Source organism: Alternaria conjuncta, assembly GCF_024043145.1.
Source record: "Alternaria conjuncta strain BMP 0040 chromosome Unknown scaffold_5, whole genome shotgun sequence".
Lineage (NCBI taxonomy): Eukaryota > Fungi > Ascomycota > Dothideomycetes > Pleosporales > Pleosporaceae > Alternaria > Alternaria conjuncta.
The window spans coordinates 1660064-1678138 of record NW_026250094.1 but is presented as its reverse complement, the minus strand read 5'-3'; the positions used below and the strand labels follow the sequence as shown (position 1 = coordinate 1678138).

Here is an 18075-nt window from a genome sequence, read left to right as displayed (position 1 = left end):
AAGTTCACTCGTACAGCCTGCCTTTACGCAGTTGCCCACTCGCGAACTCCGCTTCATCCTCAACACTCTTGAGTACCACGTAGCCAACGTCGTTTTCCGGCTTCGCATCCGCAATCTGCACTTTCATCTTCCGCAGAAGCCGGCTGCGTTGAGAGCCGTCTAGGCCGCTGCCGCCTTCGGGGACCTTGACGTAAGGGTTGTCGCGTGTGAAGGCTGAGATGTATGTGAAATAGTCTGGGGCCAGTGTTGTCAAGTAGATGGCGATGTTCAGGATGCCCAGAAGGAGTAATACGGTGGAGGCGAAGAGTTGTGTGATGATCCAAGCGGTGTTCTTTTGGTAGACAGGGAACTTGGTGGAGAAGGTTGCATTCGCCGGAATCAACCAAAATCCACCGGCAGTGGTGTCATCAAAGATTATCTGTGGAGGGATGTCGTAAGGGTTCCACGCCGTGGCTGAGGACGAAAACGCACCAGCTTGCCACCAAGTATTCAACCAAAGGCTGAGCCGTTCCGATACTAGGTCATCTTCGTCGCGCTGGGTTGTTTGCACAGCATACTGTAGCCCGGAAAAGAAGGACCACGTCGCTTTCCCCCCTGAAGTTATAAATTTCCTCAAACTCTTGGTGTCGTTTGCGAAGCAATGAAGACGGCTGTGAAAGGGGTCTTCACATTCCTTTGCTTCAGATAGTGTCGCCCAGCTACGGCGAACCTTTTCAACCTCGCAAATATTTTCTCGACAGAATATGTGGGCATCTACTTTGATGAGATGTGGAGCACATTGATACACATCCGCCAGACCATCTCTCGAACTCGGGAGCCAATATTTGGGTTCATGAAGTCCAAACATGAACTGTATAGGCCGACCATCGGCTTCTGAAGCGCTGACATTAGAGCGGGTATCGTTCTCAGCCCCAATCCTGAAGAATATGGCATCCCCATCTGTCCATCCAGAAAGGGATACGCTAGTTTCTTGAGGAAACGGGAAAAGTTGATCAAAAGGGTCCGAGGCCTCGAAGTTGATGCTTGGATACAAGTTGGGAAAGTACAAGTCAAGATGTTCGAGAATTTCGACCACATTCCCAGTGAATCGTGACTTGCAATCCAGAGATATATATTGATGTACGACAACGAAAGTCGAGTTTGAATTGGGTGCGAGGCCTTGAGTATTAATTCCGATCAAAGAGGTGTAGCTCTCATTGGCCACCGTAGAACTCCACTCTGCCTCGACTTGATCAGGGAAGTCTTGCCCTTTTTCTACGTCCTTAATCCGTGGAATCTTGGGACGATTCCATAAGTCCAGCGGGCTGAGTTGAGTTCGTTGAGGGGTCATAAGGCTAGCTGTAAGTATGTCCTGGTTTTCAAACCGCATAAGATTCGGGTCCGGATTTGTGTGATGGATGGTGCCTGCAGTGTATATTGTATTTGTAGTCTCCTGGAGAAGTCGCAACGAACTTTGCCCACCTATGGGTGACAAAGCCCATAAGAACAGGATGAGAACAGAGATCAAATCCAAGGATCGGATACTGATGGCTGTACTGACGGCGGACACGAAGCTTTGACTTCCAAGATACTTTTCGAGCGCCTGTTGAGCACCATAAAAGTTAATTGTGGTTCTACGGAGGCAGTTCAGTCATCATTGCAAAGAAAGCAGTGGAAACCATACCTCAACAGTTGTCCCTCGTTCTGCACACCTGACTGCAAAGTTTCTCAGAGAACGGCCACCGAGCGCAGCGTAGACGAGTGGGTAAACAGTCGGGCCCACATTCATGGCACCCTGGACAAGCTTGCCGCGTTCGGACAGAGGCTGTCCGTCAAGCCGCCATGCCGTTATCGCCAACACTTCTTGATGTTAGCGGCAGATGCTTGTGTGGATCTCCATCCTCTCGACCCACTCACCGATGAACGCGAATGGAAACAGCACCAAAAAACAGTCCCCAGAATAGTAGAGCGCTGAGACGCCTTTCAATCGCTGCGAGGCCTCTGGCCAGCCTTGCAGAAGTGATTCCTCTCGCGCTTTCACTTCTCCGTCCCCTTTGATTTGGCAGAGCTCGATCGCTGCATGAGTGGATGCGATATTGCTTGAACGCTTAAATAGCGAGGATAGCCATGTAACTAGATGCATGATGCTCATGTTAAGGGAAGATACGCTTGTAGTCAGGCTGAGGAAAGCACTCAGACTTAAGGGTTCACGCGCGGCCTTTCAGCCTACTCTTGGCAAAGTCAAATGGGGAGGCAATACTGGCCAGGCTAAATGCATGGCGTCTGAGCCACAGTAGCAACACGGGAGAGTAGCCAACCCACCCTCGTGTAAGAGTTCGTACTCGCCTTATCAGCTAACGTTGATCCCAAAGACTGGTGACCAAAAATAGCATTGTCAGGAATATCGCGGAAGCCTTTAATATGCCTGAAGAGCACATCATGACTTTGTATTGTGTCGTCATAGCTGCGACAGCGAATGTTAGAGTGCAACCACTCAGCCTTGTTGGGGCTGGAGGAATTGATCAGCGTATAGCCTCATAGCATCCGGGGTAGCTGCAGATACCACATGCATGCTACCCTAGTAGAGACCATGTTCTCAAAGCCTGACGGCTGTGTACATTGCACACGGCATGTATAGGTCGCGCTCGTCGGGTTCCACGATAGACTTGTTCGAAGCAGCGAGAACCGTCGGCTCTCCGCAATGTGTAATTCGTGATCTTTCGCTCACAAGTCTCGGTTTAGTAGCTGGCAGGCTGTAGGTAGACATACGAAGACAACGAGATAGATGACCATTTTTTTTCGGGCGCGACAGGCAGGAGAATAGAACGAGATGGCATGTATGCGGGGCTCATGACGGTCAATGCGAGAGACCGACAAAGCGCGCCAACTCATAATGTACTAGCGCTGTCGCGTCCTCGGCATCGACCCGTGGACGCGTCAATCTTCCACCAGCCACTCCAGATGTCTTCACCCTTACCTGCATTGCACTGGCTGTAGACACCCACTAAGACACGCGAAGCCCCTCGGCAACGGCGATAGCATATCTCTTTCCGTGGAATCAGCATTGACCGATATTCCAGTCATGGGCGAACAAGTGAAGGCGATCGTTTCATTATGCTCATGGAAGAGCTCGCGTATCGGCTAAAGTTATAAACAAGAACAAGTATGTGAACAGCAATGTGACTCCACCGAGTTAACCAAACAAACGCCAGACCCAGGGACCCAAATGCGTACATCCGCCGATTCCTATCCAAACACCCGATAACCAACGCCGAAAAAAACATCTCAAAGCTCGTCATACCGTTCGTTCCTCGTGAACCTGCATCCCAACAAGATCAATGCCATCCAAACTTCGTCATGCCGTGACACGTACACATAAGCCATCAATCATGCATTGCGACTTCGAAGAACACGTCGTGGTCAAGCTCGACATATCAAGCGGCGATGCCAACTCTAGAACCCTCAGAGGGCGAGTCGAAGCTTCAAACCGGGAGTTACGGAGCGAGACGCAGGAGCGGGTTCGTCTCAGCAGTCGTCAATAGATTTCGTAGATGTGGACCTAGCCGACAGTGCTTGCCTCTTCCTCAGCCGCGCGCCGGAAGTAATCAGCGTCCATTTCGGACTCGTTGAAGGCAGCGGTAGGCAGATCAGTACCAACACCCGAGTCGCTGGGTGGGGCATAGTTCTCTTTCATCTCTTCCTTCACGGCGTCAACAGCACGGACGATTTCTGACTGTGTTGGCAGTTCCACGTCGTTCTCGGTAGTGGTGGTCGAGATTTCGGAGCCAGTGACGTCTGATGGGTTGATAGTAGCAGTGGGTTCATCGTCTTCTTCGTCTTCGGAGTAAACAGAGCCCTCCTCGTCGATGCGCTCTTCACCGGGCGCAGCAGAGCGAGCTGACTGAGCACCATACGAGGTGCGGCGGTCGATGTCGCTACCAGTCATGTACGAGGAACCGGAGGCGTATGTGTACTCGCTGCCTGTGCCACCAAAGCTGGAGCGACCGTCATAGCCTGGCGTCTCACCCTCAGCGTAGTCGCGGCTGTCGAGACTGTAACGACGCTCAGTACCGGTCTCGCTCTGTGCGTCCTCCTCGATGATTTCGTGCGAGATCGGCGCTGTCTCGTGCTCATCCTCCTCAGGCAGAACATCATTCTCCTTGTTGGCAATGACGGCGCTAGGGCGACCGCCCCAAGAGCCCTTGCGAGAGTAGTTGCTGGTCTTGACAGAGTGGCTGCGCTTCAGTCCGGCATTGCTATCAACCGAAGCTTTGGTTGTCGGATAAGCTTGAGCTCCTGTAGGGGCGTTGCCGCTGATCTGACTAAGAGACAGGATGCGGCGTTGTGCTGGGTTGGCAGGTGCACCGTTGCGACGGATAGCAGGGCGGGGCTTGAGCGCAAGAGAAAGACCATTCGCGGCAGTGCTGGGAGGTGGCATGGCCCTGGTGTCCTCATTGGCAGCGTCTGCGTTCATGCGCTTCTTGAGCTTCGAAGCGTTCTTCGAGCCGCCCTTGGTCATCATCAGAGCACGGGAGTGATCCATGATGCCGTTCAGGATGCGACGCTCGAGTGCGTCAGCCTTGGTGTCCATGAAGTGCAGCTCCTCTCGTCGAATGTCAAGCGCAGTGTGCAGAGACGAGACTTCACCAGTAAGGCGGACCTTCTGGTTGGCGAGGTTCTCGCGCTCCGCTTGCAGACTGGCAACGGCAGCAAGAAGCGAGTCTTTCTCTTCCTTGAGCTCAGCCATAGTGCGATCCTTCTCTTCTTGCAGCTCGGCCATGACACGCTCCTTCTCCTCTTTGAGCTCTTGAACGACGCGATCCTTCTCAGCCTTCATCTCCTGGATGTCTGCGAAGAGTTGCTCCTTCTGAGTAGCCTTCTCAGCTCGCAGACTTTCCAAGTCGACTTCCAGCTGCTCCTTCTGGGTTGTCCTGCGCTCAATGAGCAGAGCGAGCTCCTCAGCTTCACGTTCCTTGGACTCGTTGCCATCGGTGATGAACTGCGTCTGCTTGGCGACGAAGTCGCTCAGCTCTACGGCAGTCATCTTGACTTGAGCGTGAATCTCGTCCAACTTCTCCAAGTTGCCTGCAGCTTTACTTGCGTCATCAGCATGACCAATGAGCTTGTCGAGCTTTTCGTGTACAGCTCCGTCATTGTAGCTTGGCGCAGGTTCGATCGCCAGCAGCTTGTCGAGCTTCTCTTGCACAGGTGCATCGTCGTACTTCTCGGGAAGCTCGATAGACGGCGTAGGGGCTGGAAGTAATTTGGGCAGATTGGCAAAGTGCGTCTGCAACTCTTCTGAGCGAGCCTTGGCTTCTTCGTTCCAAGCACGAACGTTCTCGTCTGCCTCCTCCTTGGTCTTCTGTGCGTGCTCGTAGTGAGCCTTGACAAGAGCTTCGATCTCGTGCAAGGCAACCATGAACTTGGGGTGATACTCCGTAATGTTATCCTGGAGATTGGTGAAGATATTCTCGACGTTCTTGATCTCATCACGGGTGTGGGAGTGCTCCGTCTTGTCGTCGAGCTTCTGTTCTTCAAACTTGGCAATGGTGTCGTTCTTCTGCTCTTCGAGCTTGGCGATGGTCTCGCTCTTCTGCTCTTCAAGCTTGGCGATAGTCTCAAGCTTCTGCTCCTCAAGCTTCTCCATCATCGCAAGCTTCTGCTCTTCGTACTTGGCGAGTGTCTCCTCTACCTTTCCAATCATGGAAGCAGAGTCGGTTGACCATTGGGTGGTGGTGCCTTCCATTCGGTCGTTCATTCCAGCGATGGTGGCGCCAAGAGTGTCAATGGTCAGACGAAGCTCGTCAGCAGTTGCCCTGTTGCTTTCAAGGATCTTCTCTTGTTCCTCGGACTTCTCCTTCATGACCTTGGCAAGTTCGTCGGCCAAGAGCTGAGCATCATCGTACTTGGCCATGAGAGTGTTGAACTTGTCCTCTAGGCTTTCCGTGAAGCCCGCAATGATCGCGGCTTTGACTTCGTCGTGCTTCTCGAGGTGAAGTGCAGACTTCTCCGCTTGGTCATTCTGGAGTCCCTCGATAGATCCGTGGGCGCGCTCGAACTCCCTGGTAAGGATCTCCATGAGTTCCTTGACGTCAGCAGTGACGTTGTTGGCGCCCAGGGTCTCTTCCAAGGTCTTGAAAGAAGCCTGAAGACCCTCAATGGGGCCGCCTTCGATGAGAGTGGTCTTGATCTCCTCCCGCATCTCGTCCAATGCAGTCTTGACGCCGGTGATGTCCTCTACAAGTTGGGCAGCTTCAGCGCGGCGTTCGTCGAAGTTGGTAGCAGTCTTCATGATGTCCTCCTCGTAGGTGTCCTTCATCTTGTCATGGCTGTCGCGGAAGTCGTGGATCAGACCAGTGAGCTGTTCTAAATCGGCCTTTGATGGAAGTTCCTCAGGATCTGGGATCTTCATGTCGTCAATCTTGACCTTGAGATCATCCACAAGCAGAGTGACGGCATCTATATCTGCCTTGGTCGCTTGAGGGTTGGCCTCGTCGTCAGCCTTAGCAGCCTTCATCTCGTCGAGGGCAACCTTGATATCGTCGGCGATGACCTGAATGACTGTCACGTCTGCTTTGGTGGCACCTTCCTCCTCGAACTTCTTAGCAAGTGCCTCCAAGGCCTCAGACGTTGTACGGACAACGATCTCGACATCCTCCAGGTTTTCCTTGGTAATGGCAGTCGCAGGATCAGGTAGAACGAGCTCTTCAATCTTGGCCTTGGTGTTCGCAAGAAGAGTCTCGATGGCGTCGGTGTCTTCTTTTCTAGCGATGCCTTCAAGTGTAGGCGGTGGGGTTTCGCGATCTTGCATAAGAAGAACGGCGGCTTGCACATCTTTCAGAAGCTCCTCGATGCCGACCAGATCCTCCTTCATGGCAGATCCAGCCACGGCAGCTGCAGGTTCGGATTCCGGCAACGGGTTCGCCCTGGCGGCGTCCATCGCTTCGACTTTCTCCTGGATCTGAACAAGCATGTACTCCATGTTCGCCAAGTCGGCGGTTTGCGGAGATAGCTTTGGTGACGGTGGTAGCTCCGCCTGTGTCGCTTCCTCAACGATCTCACGCGACATTGATTCTCCCGCAGCGTCGTTCGCGAGAGCGATCTCGTTGCCAGCTGGAGGAAGAGGGACATACTCTTCAGCATAGGATTCTTGCCTTACGCCCTTGAGCATGTCGATGTCGTCACGCAACGCGTTCAGGCCGTCCTTGAGCGTGTCCAATATCTCGTATGATATGCTCATGTCGATGGGCTTCTCAGCGATCTTAGAAACATCCGCCCTGAGACCATCTAGACCCTCGTTCATTGCATCCATGATCTCGCTGGTAGCGGCGTTGTTGCGGTCCGGGGTATCCAGCTTCTTGTCCAGATGCGATTGAAGGTCATCAAGACCCAGCTTGAGAGCTTCCAGGACTTCCTCAGTGTCGGCCCGGGCGTGTTGTCGGGTCACGTTGTCAGACTGACGAAGAAGTTCTAGCTCTCCACGGAAAGCTTCCAGAAGCTCCTCATTGACACCCGCAGACTTGAGGTTGGCCTTGATGTCATCTAGAGCAGCCTTCACAACCATCAACATCTCGGCCTTGTCATTGTCGCCAGATGGGACAAGTGCGTTGCCAAGCGACTCCTTCAAGGCCTCCAACTCGCCACGGATGAGCGCGATGTTGTCCTTTGACGTAGTCTCCTGAGAGGTGTGAAGACCGTCAATGAGCTCACGAACAGCGTCGACGATGTCGTCCTTCTCGCCTGCGCCGCCAGACTTCACCAGTGAGCCACCCAATGTTTCGCGGAGATGCTCAAACTCCTCCTTCAGAGTAGCCAGCATGTCGTCGTTGGATGTAGTCGCAGTCGGCTTCTCGCCCATAAGAGTATGGAGTCCCTCAAAGCCTGCCTGAAGCTTCTCTAGGATATCGTTCTTGTTGCTGGACGTGTCGCCAAGAAGGACTTCCTTGAGTTCATCGAATTCGTGCTTGATCGCTTCATTGATGTCGTCGTTCGAGTCAGTATCATCCTCAGATCGAAGGGCGACCTGTGACTTCATCTCGTCAAAGCCGGCGTTAAGAGCGGCGAGAATCTCCTCGTTGTTGTTGGAAGAGGGAGCCAACTGAGTAGTGAGCTTTTCATGGAGATTCTCAAACTCAGACTTGAGGTATGAAACCATGTCGCCACGGCTCCAAGCTTGATCCCCACGTGGACCTTCTGCGACGTAGCCCTGAACGTCCTCGCGTAGCTTGTCGAGTTCCGCTTTGATGTGGTCGATCATCTCGCCGTCCTGAGTGATCTCTCGGGGCTGATTGACGGAGCCCTGAAGGTCGGCACGAAGACTGTCAAGTCCTTCGCGAAGGGCCTGGAGAACTTGCTCGGTGTCACGCCCGTTGGCAGCTGTGACACCTTCGAATTCGGTGTGAACCTCATCCAGCATCGCCTGCAGACGTTGCATGACAGCCTCGTTGTGAGGTTGTGAAGCGGTCTGGACAGCCTCTGAGATGGATTCCTGAGGAAGGTCGAGTTCCATTGCTCCAGGTTGGTGCTCCGCGAGCGCCTGGCGAATGACTTCCTCGAGCACTTCCCGAGACAAAGCATCCGTCGACGGTTGCTGGGCTGCAAGGGCCGGCTTCAACTCTTCCAACGACTCGCGCACGGCCATCAGAACCTCCTCGCGGATCTCGTGTACTTCGTTGACAGGTGGAGGCAGCTGGATCTGCTGTAGTGATTCCTGCAGCATAGTCTCAATCTCCTCCTTCGTGACGGCACCAGACCCGTTGAAGTCTTGGAGACCTTCGCGCAGACACTGAAGAATCTCGTCGCTGCCCAATCCGACTTGCTGCACTTCGTGGCTCGGGTTCATCTCAACACCATCGAAGGCCTCTCGGACAGCGCTGATGATCGACTCCTTGTCCACTGCAGCAGCTTGCGGTGTTGGCTGATCGAGACCACGCTCTGCAAGCGCTTGCTTGACAACATCGTAGACCTCGTTGTTGTCGACGGTGGTGCGGGTGACGACGGATGACATGGATTGCCGCCTTCGCTCACGCATGACTTTGTCCATGTGGTCCTTGAGGTTGGCAAGACCCTCTTGGACAATGGCGTTGATGTCTTCGGTGGATGGGGGTGAGCCAGATCCGGCTTCGGCTTCCCTGGCTTGTTCTGCCTCCTCCACCTTGCGAGCAAGCTCCCGTCCCATTCCTAGAACCTCCCCACGGAGATCTTGGATGAGCGACTTGGTGGCCATCGTAACGCATCCGGACTCAGCGACACTGTCCTTGATCTTACGGAGGAACTTGAGCATCTCCTCGCTCACGAAATCGGCAGCCTTTGGACTGGAATAGGACTTGCTGTCGGCCGATATCGTTCGAGTCAAGGCGCCAGATCCGGGGGATGGCTGGAACGAGGCCGAGCCAGCAGCTGCGGGATTGAAGAGACCGCCGGTTGAGCCTTGCTTGACGAACTCAGCCAACTCAGTAACCTTCTTGGCAGTCTCTCCAGTAGCCTTGTCGACCAGCTTCTGTAGACTTGCGACCAATCGCTCTTGACCGTCCTTCGTCACCATTTCGCGTATGATCTTCTCCAGCATTGCGACACTAGCGGCACCCTCGACAGAGTATGGGTTGGGGCTACCTATACGCTCATCTGTCCAGGGGCTGGTGGACGCCATACGCGGGAATGTGAATTGCTTCGTCGGTGTCATGTGAGGATCTTGCAGGTTGAGACTGCTAGAGCGAGAGGTGTCTCCGTTCATGGCAGCTGCCGCTTGAGCCTGCTGCTTCTGCGACATGGTAGACAGAAGATCCTTCAGAGACTTGCGGATGTCCTCGTCGCGTGTGTTCGTGGCTTCCTTGAGGCTGATGAGATCCGTCGCATTGTCTTTGCTTCGCCGGCTCAACTGCGACATGTCTTTTTGCAGGCTGGAGACGATGTTGTTGATGCTCATGAGCTGGCTGGAGATGTTATCGAAAGACTGTGGCGGTGATGGGCCGTGTACCGGACCTGGTGCCGGCGCTGCCGCTGGTGTAGCCGCTGGTGAAGAGTGTGCTGACCGGTTCGTAATGTTCGATAATGGAGGATCGAGCATGTGTTGGGGGATGGTCATGCTTTGCAACGCCTGCATGGTGGCCGATGGTGGTGTGTTCTCTCCCAGGATCGCCCTCTGGCTAGGCCGTAAGGCGGGTGTGTCTTTGATCTCAAATCGTGATGCTGGTGTAGGTGTGAGTTGTCGCATAGGGCTCACATCGGCATCCTTTCCAAAGTAGTCCCTCTCGTAGTCCCTTGAGATGGGTCGGCCTCCCCTGCTCGATGGTCGCTCGCGTTCGGGTGACCGCTCCGGCGACCGGGTATCGAGGAAGGGCCGCTCAGGTGAGCGGTTGTCTAGGTAGCTTCGTAGGTCACGAACGCTGCCCGGCTGTAATGACTGCATGCGCTTGTGCTGTGTGCCTTTTATCAGAGAGCGCTCGGACGAGGGCAGCTTCTGTGGCATGGGGTTAGTAGTGTATGAGCTCGCAGGTAAACTCTCTCGCGCCTTCTCTTCCAGCGCCTTCGCCGCCTTCATAATGGCTGCGGATGTATTGGGGCGGGTGGTGAGAGTGGGCGAGCCAGGGTTGAGAGGCAGTGGCGGAGGTGCACGATCCGGGTCAGCACTATCCCACCTGAAGCGCAGTGTTAGCATATCGCGAAAGGCTACATGGCGGTGAGGAAGACGAACATGGGAATCATCCTGTCTGACGAGAACGAATGTGAGTGTCTGACGAGTTCCCGGTCGCGGGAGACCTCTCTGTCTGAAGAAGGCATTGTGATGTGTCGTCTGGTGTGTATTCAACCAAATATTGTGGTAGTGAGGCGGAGAGTGGGAGCGAGTATGATATGGAGCGCGTGAGTTTCAATTGGGGTATACAGCGGAGGGATGGATCGTGAAAAGCTATCAGCGATCCAGCGCAGGGTATATAATAGTTCGTGATATCGTGGAGGGTGGGAGTGTGGGAAAGTGGACTGCAGGTGCAGGGCGGGCGGTGTGTTGATCAATAGCTTGGGGTTTGTTTACGTGCACTGGCCAATAGGCGATGACGATGGAGGCGCGACTGCCAACTCAGCCGTCGCTGGGGCAGCAGCGGCGGCAATGGATGTCCCCGGCTGCGATGGTGCGCCAATGGCATGCATAGAGCGGGATAGATTGTGCAAGCCAATATTAGGGCGAACGTATTCAGGAATTGTCGCGGTCCCTTGCTGTAGCGTGTTGTTGACCGAACTGCGGTTGCCATGTGCCCTGGACTGCTGTGGCGCTGGAGTGTGGCGTCGCCCCCAATCGGAATTACGTGCCGCCTAACCACCGACCGCCGCATCTCCAGGTGAGCTTGTGAGCTCAACATCACCAAACAGTTCATCTCCGCCACCCCATCGCCCGCTCCACCTCACGACTCGTGCACTTTAATCACCTTAAACCACCGCGTATACCCTCACACCCTGCCCACCCACCATGGCTGTCCCGGAAACAAGCTCGCGGATAGCGGAGGCGCAGAAGCTGGCCAAGTCGGATCCCTCCAAGGCCGAGCAGATCTTTAAAGACGTCCTATCGCAAGACCCCGGCTCGAATGAGACGGCCATCAAGAACTATGAGAGCGCTCTGATCGGGCTCGGTGAGCTCTACCGCGACCAGAAGCGGGTGGACGCGTTGGCGGAGCTCGTGAAGCAGGCGCGGTCGATAATGTCATCCTTTGCGAAGGCAAAGACATCCAAGCTGGGTAAGGAAGCGAATTTGGATACCAGTTCAATCGCACATAGCTAACTCCCACAGTCCGACAACTACTCGACCTGTTCACCGCCATCCCCAACACCGCCGATATCCAGATCGATGTCACCAAGTCGTGCATAGAGTGGGCCGTCTCAGAGCGGAGAGGTTTCCTTCGCCAGAACCTAGAAACCCGACTCGTCTCCCTGTACATGCAGAAGCAATCCTACTACGAAGCCCTCACACTCATCAACAGCCTGCTGAAGGAGCTGAAGCGCTTGGACGACAAGCTGGTCTTGGTGGAAGTTCAGCTGCTCGAATCAAGGGTCTACCACGCGTTGGGCAACATACCAAAGGGTCGCGCTGCCCTCACTTCCGCACGAACATCGGCTGCTTCGGTCTACACTCCGCCTCTGCTGCAGGCTGGTCTCGACATGCAGAGTGGCATGCTGCACGCAGAGGACGGCGACTTCAACACCTCCTTCTCCTACTTCATCGAAGCCATGGAGGGGTACCACTCACAGGATGAAGAGCAGAAGGCTACTTCGGCACTCCAGTACATGTTGCTCTGCAAGATTATGCTCAACCTCGGAGACGACGTCACCTCGCTCATGACCTCCAAGCACGCTGTCAAGTACGCAGGCAAGCGGTTAGAAGCCATGAAGGCCGTAGCGCGCGCACACACCAACCGCAGTCTCGAAGAGTACGAAACCGCCCTGACCGATTTCCGCCAGCAGCTAGGCAGCGACCGATTCATTACCTCCCACCTCCGACGCCTGTACGACAACATGTTGGAGCAGAACCTGATCAAGGTCATCGAGCCGTTCAGCAGGGTAGAGATTGACCACGTCGCCAAGATGGTCGGTCTCGACACAATACAGGTTGAGCGCAAGCTTTCGCAGATGATCCTCGACAAGGTCATCATCGGAGTTCTGGACCAGGGTGCCGGATGTCTGATCGTCTACGATGAGTCGGAGCGAGACCAGGGCTACGACGCGGCACTCAGTACTCTAGAGAAGCTGAGCAACGTGGTCGATGTACTTTACACCAACCAAGCTTCTCTGCTAGAGTAAGAGGTGAAAGGGGAAACTTTGACAGCTCCCGAAGCTATGTACAATAAAAGCATAGATGTTAGGTATGCTACACGTCCAATGCGACTAGCTAATAACGATGACACATGACATGGCAAATCTTCCAGGGCATTCGTGCGCGCTGAAGTGGTGTTCACCTCGGTTTGCCCAGGCACAACAGCAGAACATTACACAGCACTCATATTTTGCCCGGCTATACATCGGCAAACTACCATGTCACCCTTGCTTCTTTTTCTCGAATAAATTGTCGTGTACTATCCGGCATAGCAAGGGCAGCCTTACCGAGCCGACACTATACACATCCCCGTCTCATTCGCTCATCCTTGGCGATCTACACCCACCTCCCATAGCAGCTCCACACAAGAACCACATAGCATCCCCAGATAAATTGGCCTGCACGACAACGAACGGGGGTTTGATTTGGAATCACGGAGATAGGGGGTGCAGGACGAAAATATGCAGAAATGAATGGTAGCAATGGGAATTCGATACGTGTATAAAGTACCATGTCTATCGCATGTATCTCGAACACCCAAGCAGGTCAATCTCATCGCCTCCTCTCCTTACTTCACTCCTATACTCAGCTTCATCATGTACTTCACCGCCGCCGCCGCAACCACCCTCCTCTCCCTCCTCCCCACGGCCCTCTCCCACGGCCTCATCACCTCCCCACCCTCGCGTCCCACAGGCCCAGAACTAACGTCCCACTGCGGCCCCGCCATAACCCGCACCATAAACGGCGACAACACCTCGCACGTCGAGGGCCTCCCCGAGCTCCTCCTTCCCCCTTACACCGCCTCCAGCTGCAACCTCTGGCTCTGCAAAGGCCTCCAATTCGCCGACAACCCGTCCAACAACACGCAGGTATGGAGCGCGGGCCAGGTCGTGCCCATGAAAGTGTGGATCCGCATTCCGCACGAGGGCTCGGCCAATGTCAGTATTGTGGATACGAAGAAGAATGAGGTTGTGGGCGAGATGTTGAAGGTGTGGGAGGAGGGGTATGCGCCGGGGAAGAGTGAGGCGGATGTACCGGCCGGGCAGAAAGAGTTTAGTGTTAAGGTGCCGGAGGGGTTGGAGGAGAGGTGTGGGACGGCTGGGGATTGTGTAAGTTTTCATGGGTGAGGTGGTCTGGGCGAGATGCTAACGCGGTGTAGGTGCTGCAGTGGTGGTGGTATGGAGTAGCGGCTAAGCAGACGTACGAGTCTTGTGTGGACTTCAGGATCGCGAAGACGAGTGCAAAGAGGGACTCTTTCGGTCGTGCATTCAGAGGATGAGAATTTCCGCCAGTGGACAGCGGTTTGTGGTCTAGGTTGCGTGAAGGGTTGAAAGTTTAGATTTAGAACGTTATGGTTTGTTCAACTACATAGTCAACCTATCCATGATTGATTACATGCCATCCCTTTAATCCTGAGCCTCTCTCTTTCTCGCTTGCATATTCACAACCGCAATACCCAACAACGTGCCGCAGAAGAAACAAACCATGATGGTCGCTGCGACCATGGTACAACAGTAACGCTCGCTCTCTCGCGTGCGTCTTGCTTCTGTCTGCACGTGGTTGTCGCATATCTCGCAATGCGTGTGTGGTTCGGGGTTCGGTCGAAGGAAATTAGTGATGGTCTGAGCCAACGTCTCAGTGTTTGACGTTGATGAAGAGAGGTTGCCGGAAGAAGTGTGGTTGTGGGGTTCAGCGTGGAGTTCGATGTCGTTGTCATCGGTTTGGCTTACGGTCGTGTACTGTGAATTGATGGGTTAGCAAGATTGGAGGCTTGTGACACAATGTGGTAGATTAGCTTACGGCTGATGCTGATCCAGAGGGCCCGTATCGGTTCACGGGATGGTCGTGGAATACTTCCTCGTAGGCGGGTGCTGCTTCTTGTGGAGTAGTCGGGATGCCCATTTTCTTTCCCGATTCCATAATGGTACCTATGTTGTGGGAAGTAGATATGCTCTGAGAAAGTAAGGAGTACCTAGGTAAGTAGTTAGTTGTAAGATCAAACGTGCGACAGCACTCTTGTCATGTTTACTAGCCAGCTGCAGCCGCTTTGCCGGTCATCCACAAGCTCGTGATTCTAGCTGGATGTTGGATGCCTGATGAGATGATAGGGTGTCACTAGAGGCTGTGCTGTCAGCCGACCAATAAGATCGGTGCATGTCCGTAAGTTTGCGGGGCTGTGTCGGCTTGCAAGCCACCGTTGAGGTTTGATCGAAGATAAGCATCATAGTGCTGTTGCTTGAGCACAGATCAAGCCAATGACGGCACGAATCTGGGAATCGCTCAGCTGCATCCTATGCTTGGCCACAGTTTTGACTCTTTTCGGAAACATACATGCAGATCACAGGATGATTGACATAATGATACTGCATGTTCTTGTTTGCGCGCTCGTCTCGTGATGATCCGATTGCAATGACTTTGACGGTACGTTGGGTAAATAATGATACTCATTCATAGTAGATGTTGTAACAGTCTGACGAGTCCCTCACTGCGCGACCTTGATGACAATCTTACCAGAAAAGTTGCCTGACAATTGAAGATCAAAGGCCTTCTTCGCGTCCTCAAACCCAAACGTCTTGTCAAGCATGACATCAAACTTGACCTTCTTGTCCTCAATGAACGCATTCATATCCTCGAAATCCTTCTTCGATCCTACAGCGATACCCTTGAGCTTCGCGCCCTTACCCATCAGGGCCATCAGCTGAGCTGGCTTCCAATCCGCCTCCCAGCCAGCGAGGAAGCCGACTAGCGAGACAGTGCCGCCGCGAGCGCATAGGTAAGAGATGTCATCGATAAGGGAGCCGACGCCAGTGTTGTTGACTACGAAATCGACGCCGCGGTCGTTTGTAAGTTCCTTGATCTTGGCAGCTTGGTCGTCGGTCTTGTAATTTAGACCGCGGACTTTGTCGCTGATCCGATCTTGAATCGCCTTAATCTTGTCGTTCGAGGATGAGGTTATAATTGGAGTGATGCCGCCGGCGAGACAAAGCAGCAAGGCGAACATGGAAACGCCGCCGGTGCCTAGGAGGTATGAGTAAGAGAGTGGGGAATCCGTGATCTTGCCTCACCTTGTAGTAGAGCACTAGAGTGCTCTTGTACCGTCTCCAACGAATCCAGGGCATTCCAAGCAGTGACACCTGCACACGGTAACATTGCGCCCTATTTGTGTATTAGCCCAACGCATTTGCAGATGTTTTGTGAACAACTCACCTCCTCCCACGACAAATGCTTCGGCAGGTGCACCAAGTGCTTCTCCTGGTAAACGGCATACTCCCTCAGTACACCCGCACCGTTCGCACCGATAGCCACCGAGATGCTGTCATCCGTGGGATGAAAGTCGCCTTGATTGCAAATCGGGGCAACAATGTCTCCCACTTTGAAGTTCTTGACTGCAGAGCCCAAACCGACGACCTCGGCGGAGGCATCAGAGCATGGGATGCCTTGTTCCGTGACAGCAGGCGGGTACTCAGCTACCAGCATAGCGACGTCGCGGTAGTTGAGCGATACAGCGTGGATCTTGATGACTACATCGTTGGGGCCGAGGTCTTTTTCTTGCGGCAGATTTTCTTGGCTTTGCTCAAGGGTGAGAGGGTTTTGACGAGAGGCCTTCTCTTGACCGGCGCTGCGACGGTAGGCCGTGTAGGTAGATGGATAGGTCATGACGGTCGTTGGATTGGGGAAAATTTGCTTTGGACGATTGCGCGAATAGGCCTGATGAATTGAATGTCGGTGTCGCACGACTTCGCGATCGATAAATAAGAAAAGTCGCGCCTCTTCCTACAAGCAGTGCATAGTTGCTGATCAATCATGGTGGGCTACTCGATTCGTCCGATGGAGTTCAGATGTTCGTCATTTCTGCAGGGTGTCGCTAGGTGCGATCCAAACTGGAACGTCGCGACGTGGAAGGAACCCTACCATTAAGCGCGAAGGCGCTCGACCATCGAGACTGCGAACCCAGCCTCCTAAATCCGCATACGTTGAATCGGGCCTTTCAATTCCAGGACAGAGCGCGACATCCACGACCTGCAACATCACTATGTTCTGGCAATGCGGATCTAGCTTTGGTTCAAGGCGGGGCCAACGGAGTGGAACTTCACTCCGCTTCCGATCTCTTTAGTCAGCCTCAACAGCCTTCCACTCACGAAGGCCGATCCATGCGCCCTCTGTTTGACATCGCATACCATCAACAATCTTCCTTTGCAACAAATTTGCGGCTGCGTAAATTTGCGACCCAGCGCGTCTCCTTGTCGAAGCTGCGTCGTTCCTCGCCCTCCAGGCCACTTAGCCCGAATTCTCTTAAGTCTCTGATTATCTCGACAGCCTTACTGAAACCCTCATTCGACGCATAGCCCTCATCAGTCAAAACACCTTGTAGCTCTTTCCAGAGTTCCTGGCTCTTGTTGAAAGACCCCGCCTCTTCGTCGTGTTGCTGTATCTCCTCTGCTGAGAAATGGTACGGACATGGTTCGTTTGTACCAAAGTGGCTCCACTCACTGCGACAATGGTCAGCCAGAGAACTCAAGGGCAAACAGATTAACGCACCTCTCAACGCGAATCAAACATTCTTCAAGGGGAAAGAGACAGTTGTCCCAGGTAGAGCCAACAAAAGCTTCTAATTGCTTGAGGGTCTGGCCATGGGGATGATGCATAACTTTGTACATCAGAGTATTCCTCTCCATCGTAGACTCTTCATACGTGTGAATCAAGATAGACTGAGACACTTGGTATTTAAGCTTATCTTTTGTAGCATCGTCGAGTACTTTGAAGTTTTCAGGAAGCTTCATCAACATGTCAATCCCATAGTCTAGAAGCAATGGGGGATTGGCACCGATGAACACCGGGGTAGCCCAGGCTCCCTGCCAGTCAATTATGCATGATATTCGGTCTTGGTCGTCGATATAGACGTTACCAGCATGGAAGTCTGGGTGCCAAAGTCTGGGAGAGACGAGCTCTGGGTCCTTGGGGGTGATGTATGGAATTGCGGCTAAGAATTTCTCTAACAGGACTGTGTGAGCCTCTGGAGACTTCTGATGTGGACTCGTGTACTGCCATGGAGTTTCACTCGGCTCCTGTGGGTTCGCATGGGCATTGATCCATTCGATCTCACGGCGAGCGACAGACTTTAGGTATTCTGCAGAAGATGTCCCTACAATTATTGTAAGTCCAGATTCGAGTTTCACAGGCATCCAAAAACTTACAGGGACCGTGACATTGCATTTCACTGCGTTGTTTCTCCCAAAACTCCCTTCGAGTGATGGGTCCAATGCAATAAGTTGATTCGATGTGACCAACGACATCTT

General features: G+C 53.6%; 6 protein-coding genes across 6 annotated transcripts; 2 read left to right on the top strand and 4 right to left on the bottom strand.

The window, feature by feature from the left end:
• Positions 1-4: 4 nt before the first annotated feature.
• J4E85_004199 (uncharacterized protein) lies at positions 5-888 on the bottom strand (the record flags this gene model as incomplete). The annotated part of the gene is made up of 2 exons (XM_051468460.1): positions 5-585; positions 852-888. The coding sequence occupies 2 exons, from the start codon at positions 886-888 to the stop codon at positions 5-7; spliced, it is 618 nt and encodes a 205-aa protein (XP_051328052.1).
• Positions 889-3538: 2650 nt separating this feature from the next.
• J4E85_004198 (uncharacterized protein) lies at positions 3539-10519 on the bottom strand (the record flags this gene model as incomplete). The annotated part of the gene is made up of 1 exon (XM_051468459.1): positions 3539-10519. One exon carries the CDS (start codon positions 10517-10519, stop codon positions 3539-3541), a length of 6981 nt encoding a protein of 2326 aa, XP_051328051.1.
• Positions 10520-11440: 921 nt separating this feature from the next.
• Positions 11441-12765, top strand: J4E85_004197 (uncharacterized protein; the record flags this gene model as incomplete). The annotated part of the gene is made up of 2 exons (XM_051468458.1): positions 11441-11705; positions 11759-12765. The coding sequence occupies 2 exons, from the start codon at positions 11441-11443 to the stop codon at positions 12763-12765; spliced, it is 1272 nt and encodes a 423-aa protein (XP_051328050.1).
• A 609-nt stretch (positions 12766-13374) lies between these two features.
• On the top strand, positions 13375-14057 carry J4E85_004196 (uncharacterized protein; the record flags this gene model as incomplete). The annotated part of the gene is made up of 2 exons (XM_051468457.1): positions 13375-13887; positions 13938-14057. 2 exons carry the CDS (start codon positions 13375-13377, stop codon positions 14055-14057), a joined length of 633 nt encoding a protein of 210 aa, XP_051328049.1.
• A 1203-nt stretch (positions 14058-15260) lies between these two features.
• Positions 15261-16435, bottom strand: J4E85_004195 (uncharacterized protein; the record flags this gene model as incomplete). Its single annotated transcript, XM_051468456.1, has 3 exons — positions 15261-15796; positions 15844-15934; positions 15986-16435. 3 exons carry the CDS (start codon positions 16433-16435, stop codon positions 15261-15263), a joined length of 1077 nt encoding a protein of 358 aa, XP_051328048.1.
• A 523-nt stretch (positions 16436-16958) lies between these two features.
• Positions 16959-17992, bottom strand: J4E85_004194 (uncharacterized protein; the record flags this gene model as incomplete). The annotated part of the gene is made up of 3 exons (XM_051468455.1): positions 16959-17268; positions 17318-17921; positions 17974-17992. The coding sequence occupies 3 exons, from the start codon at positions 17990-17992 to the stop codon at positions 16959-16961; spliced, it is 933 nt and encodes a 310-aa protein (XP_051328047.1).
• Positions 17993-18075: the final 83 nt, after the last annotated feature.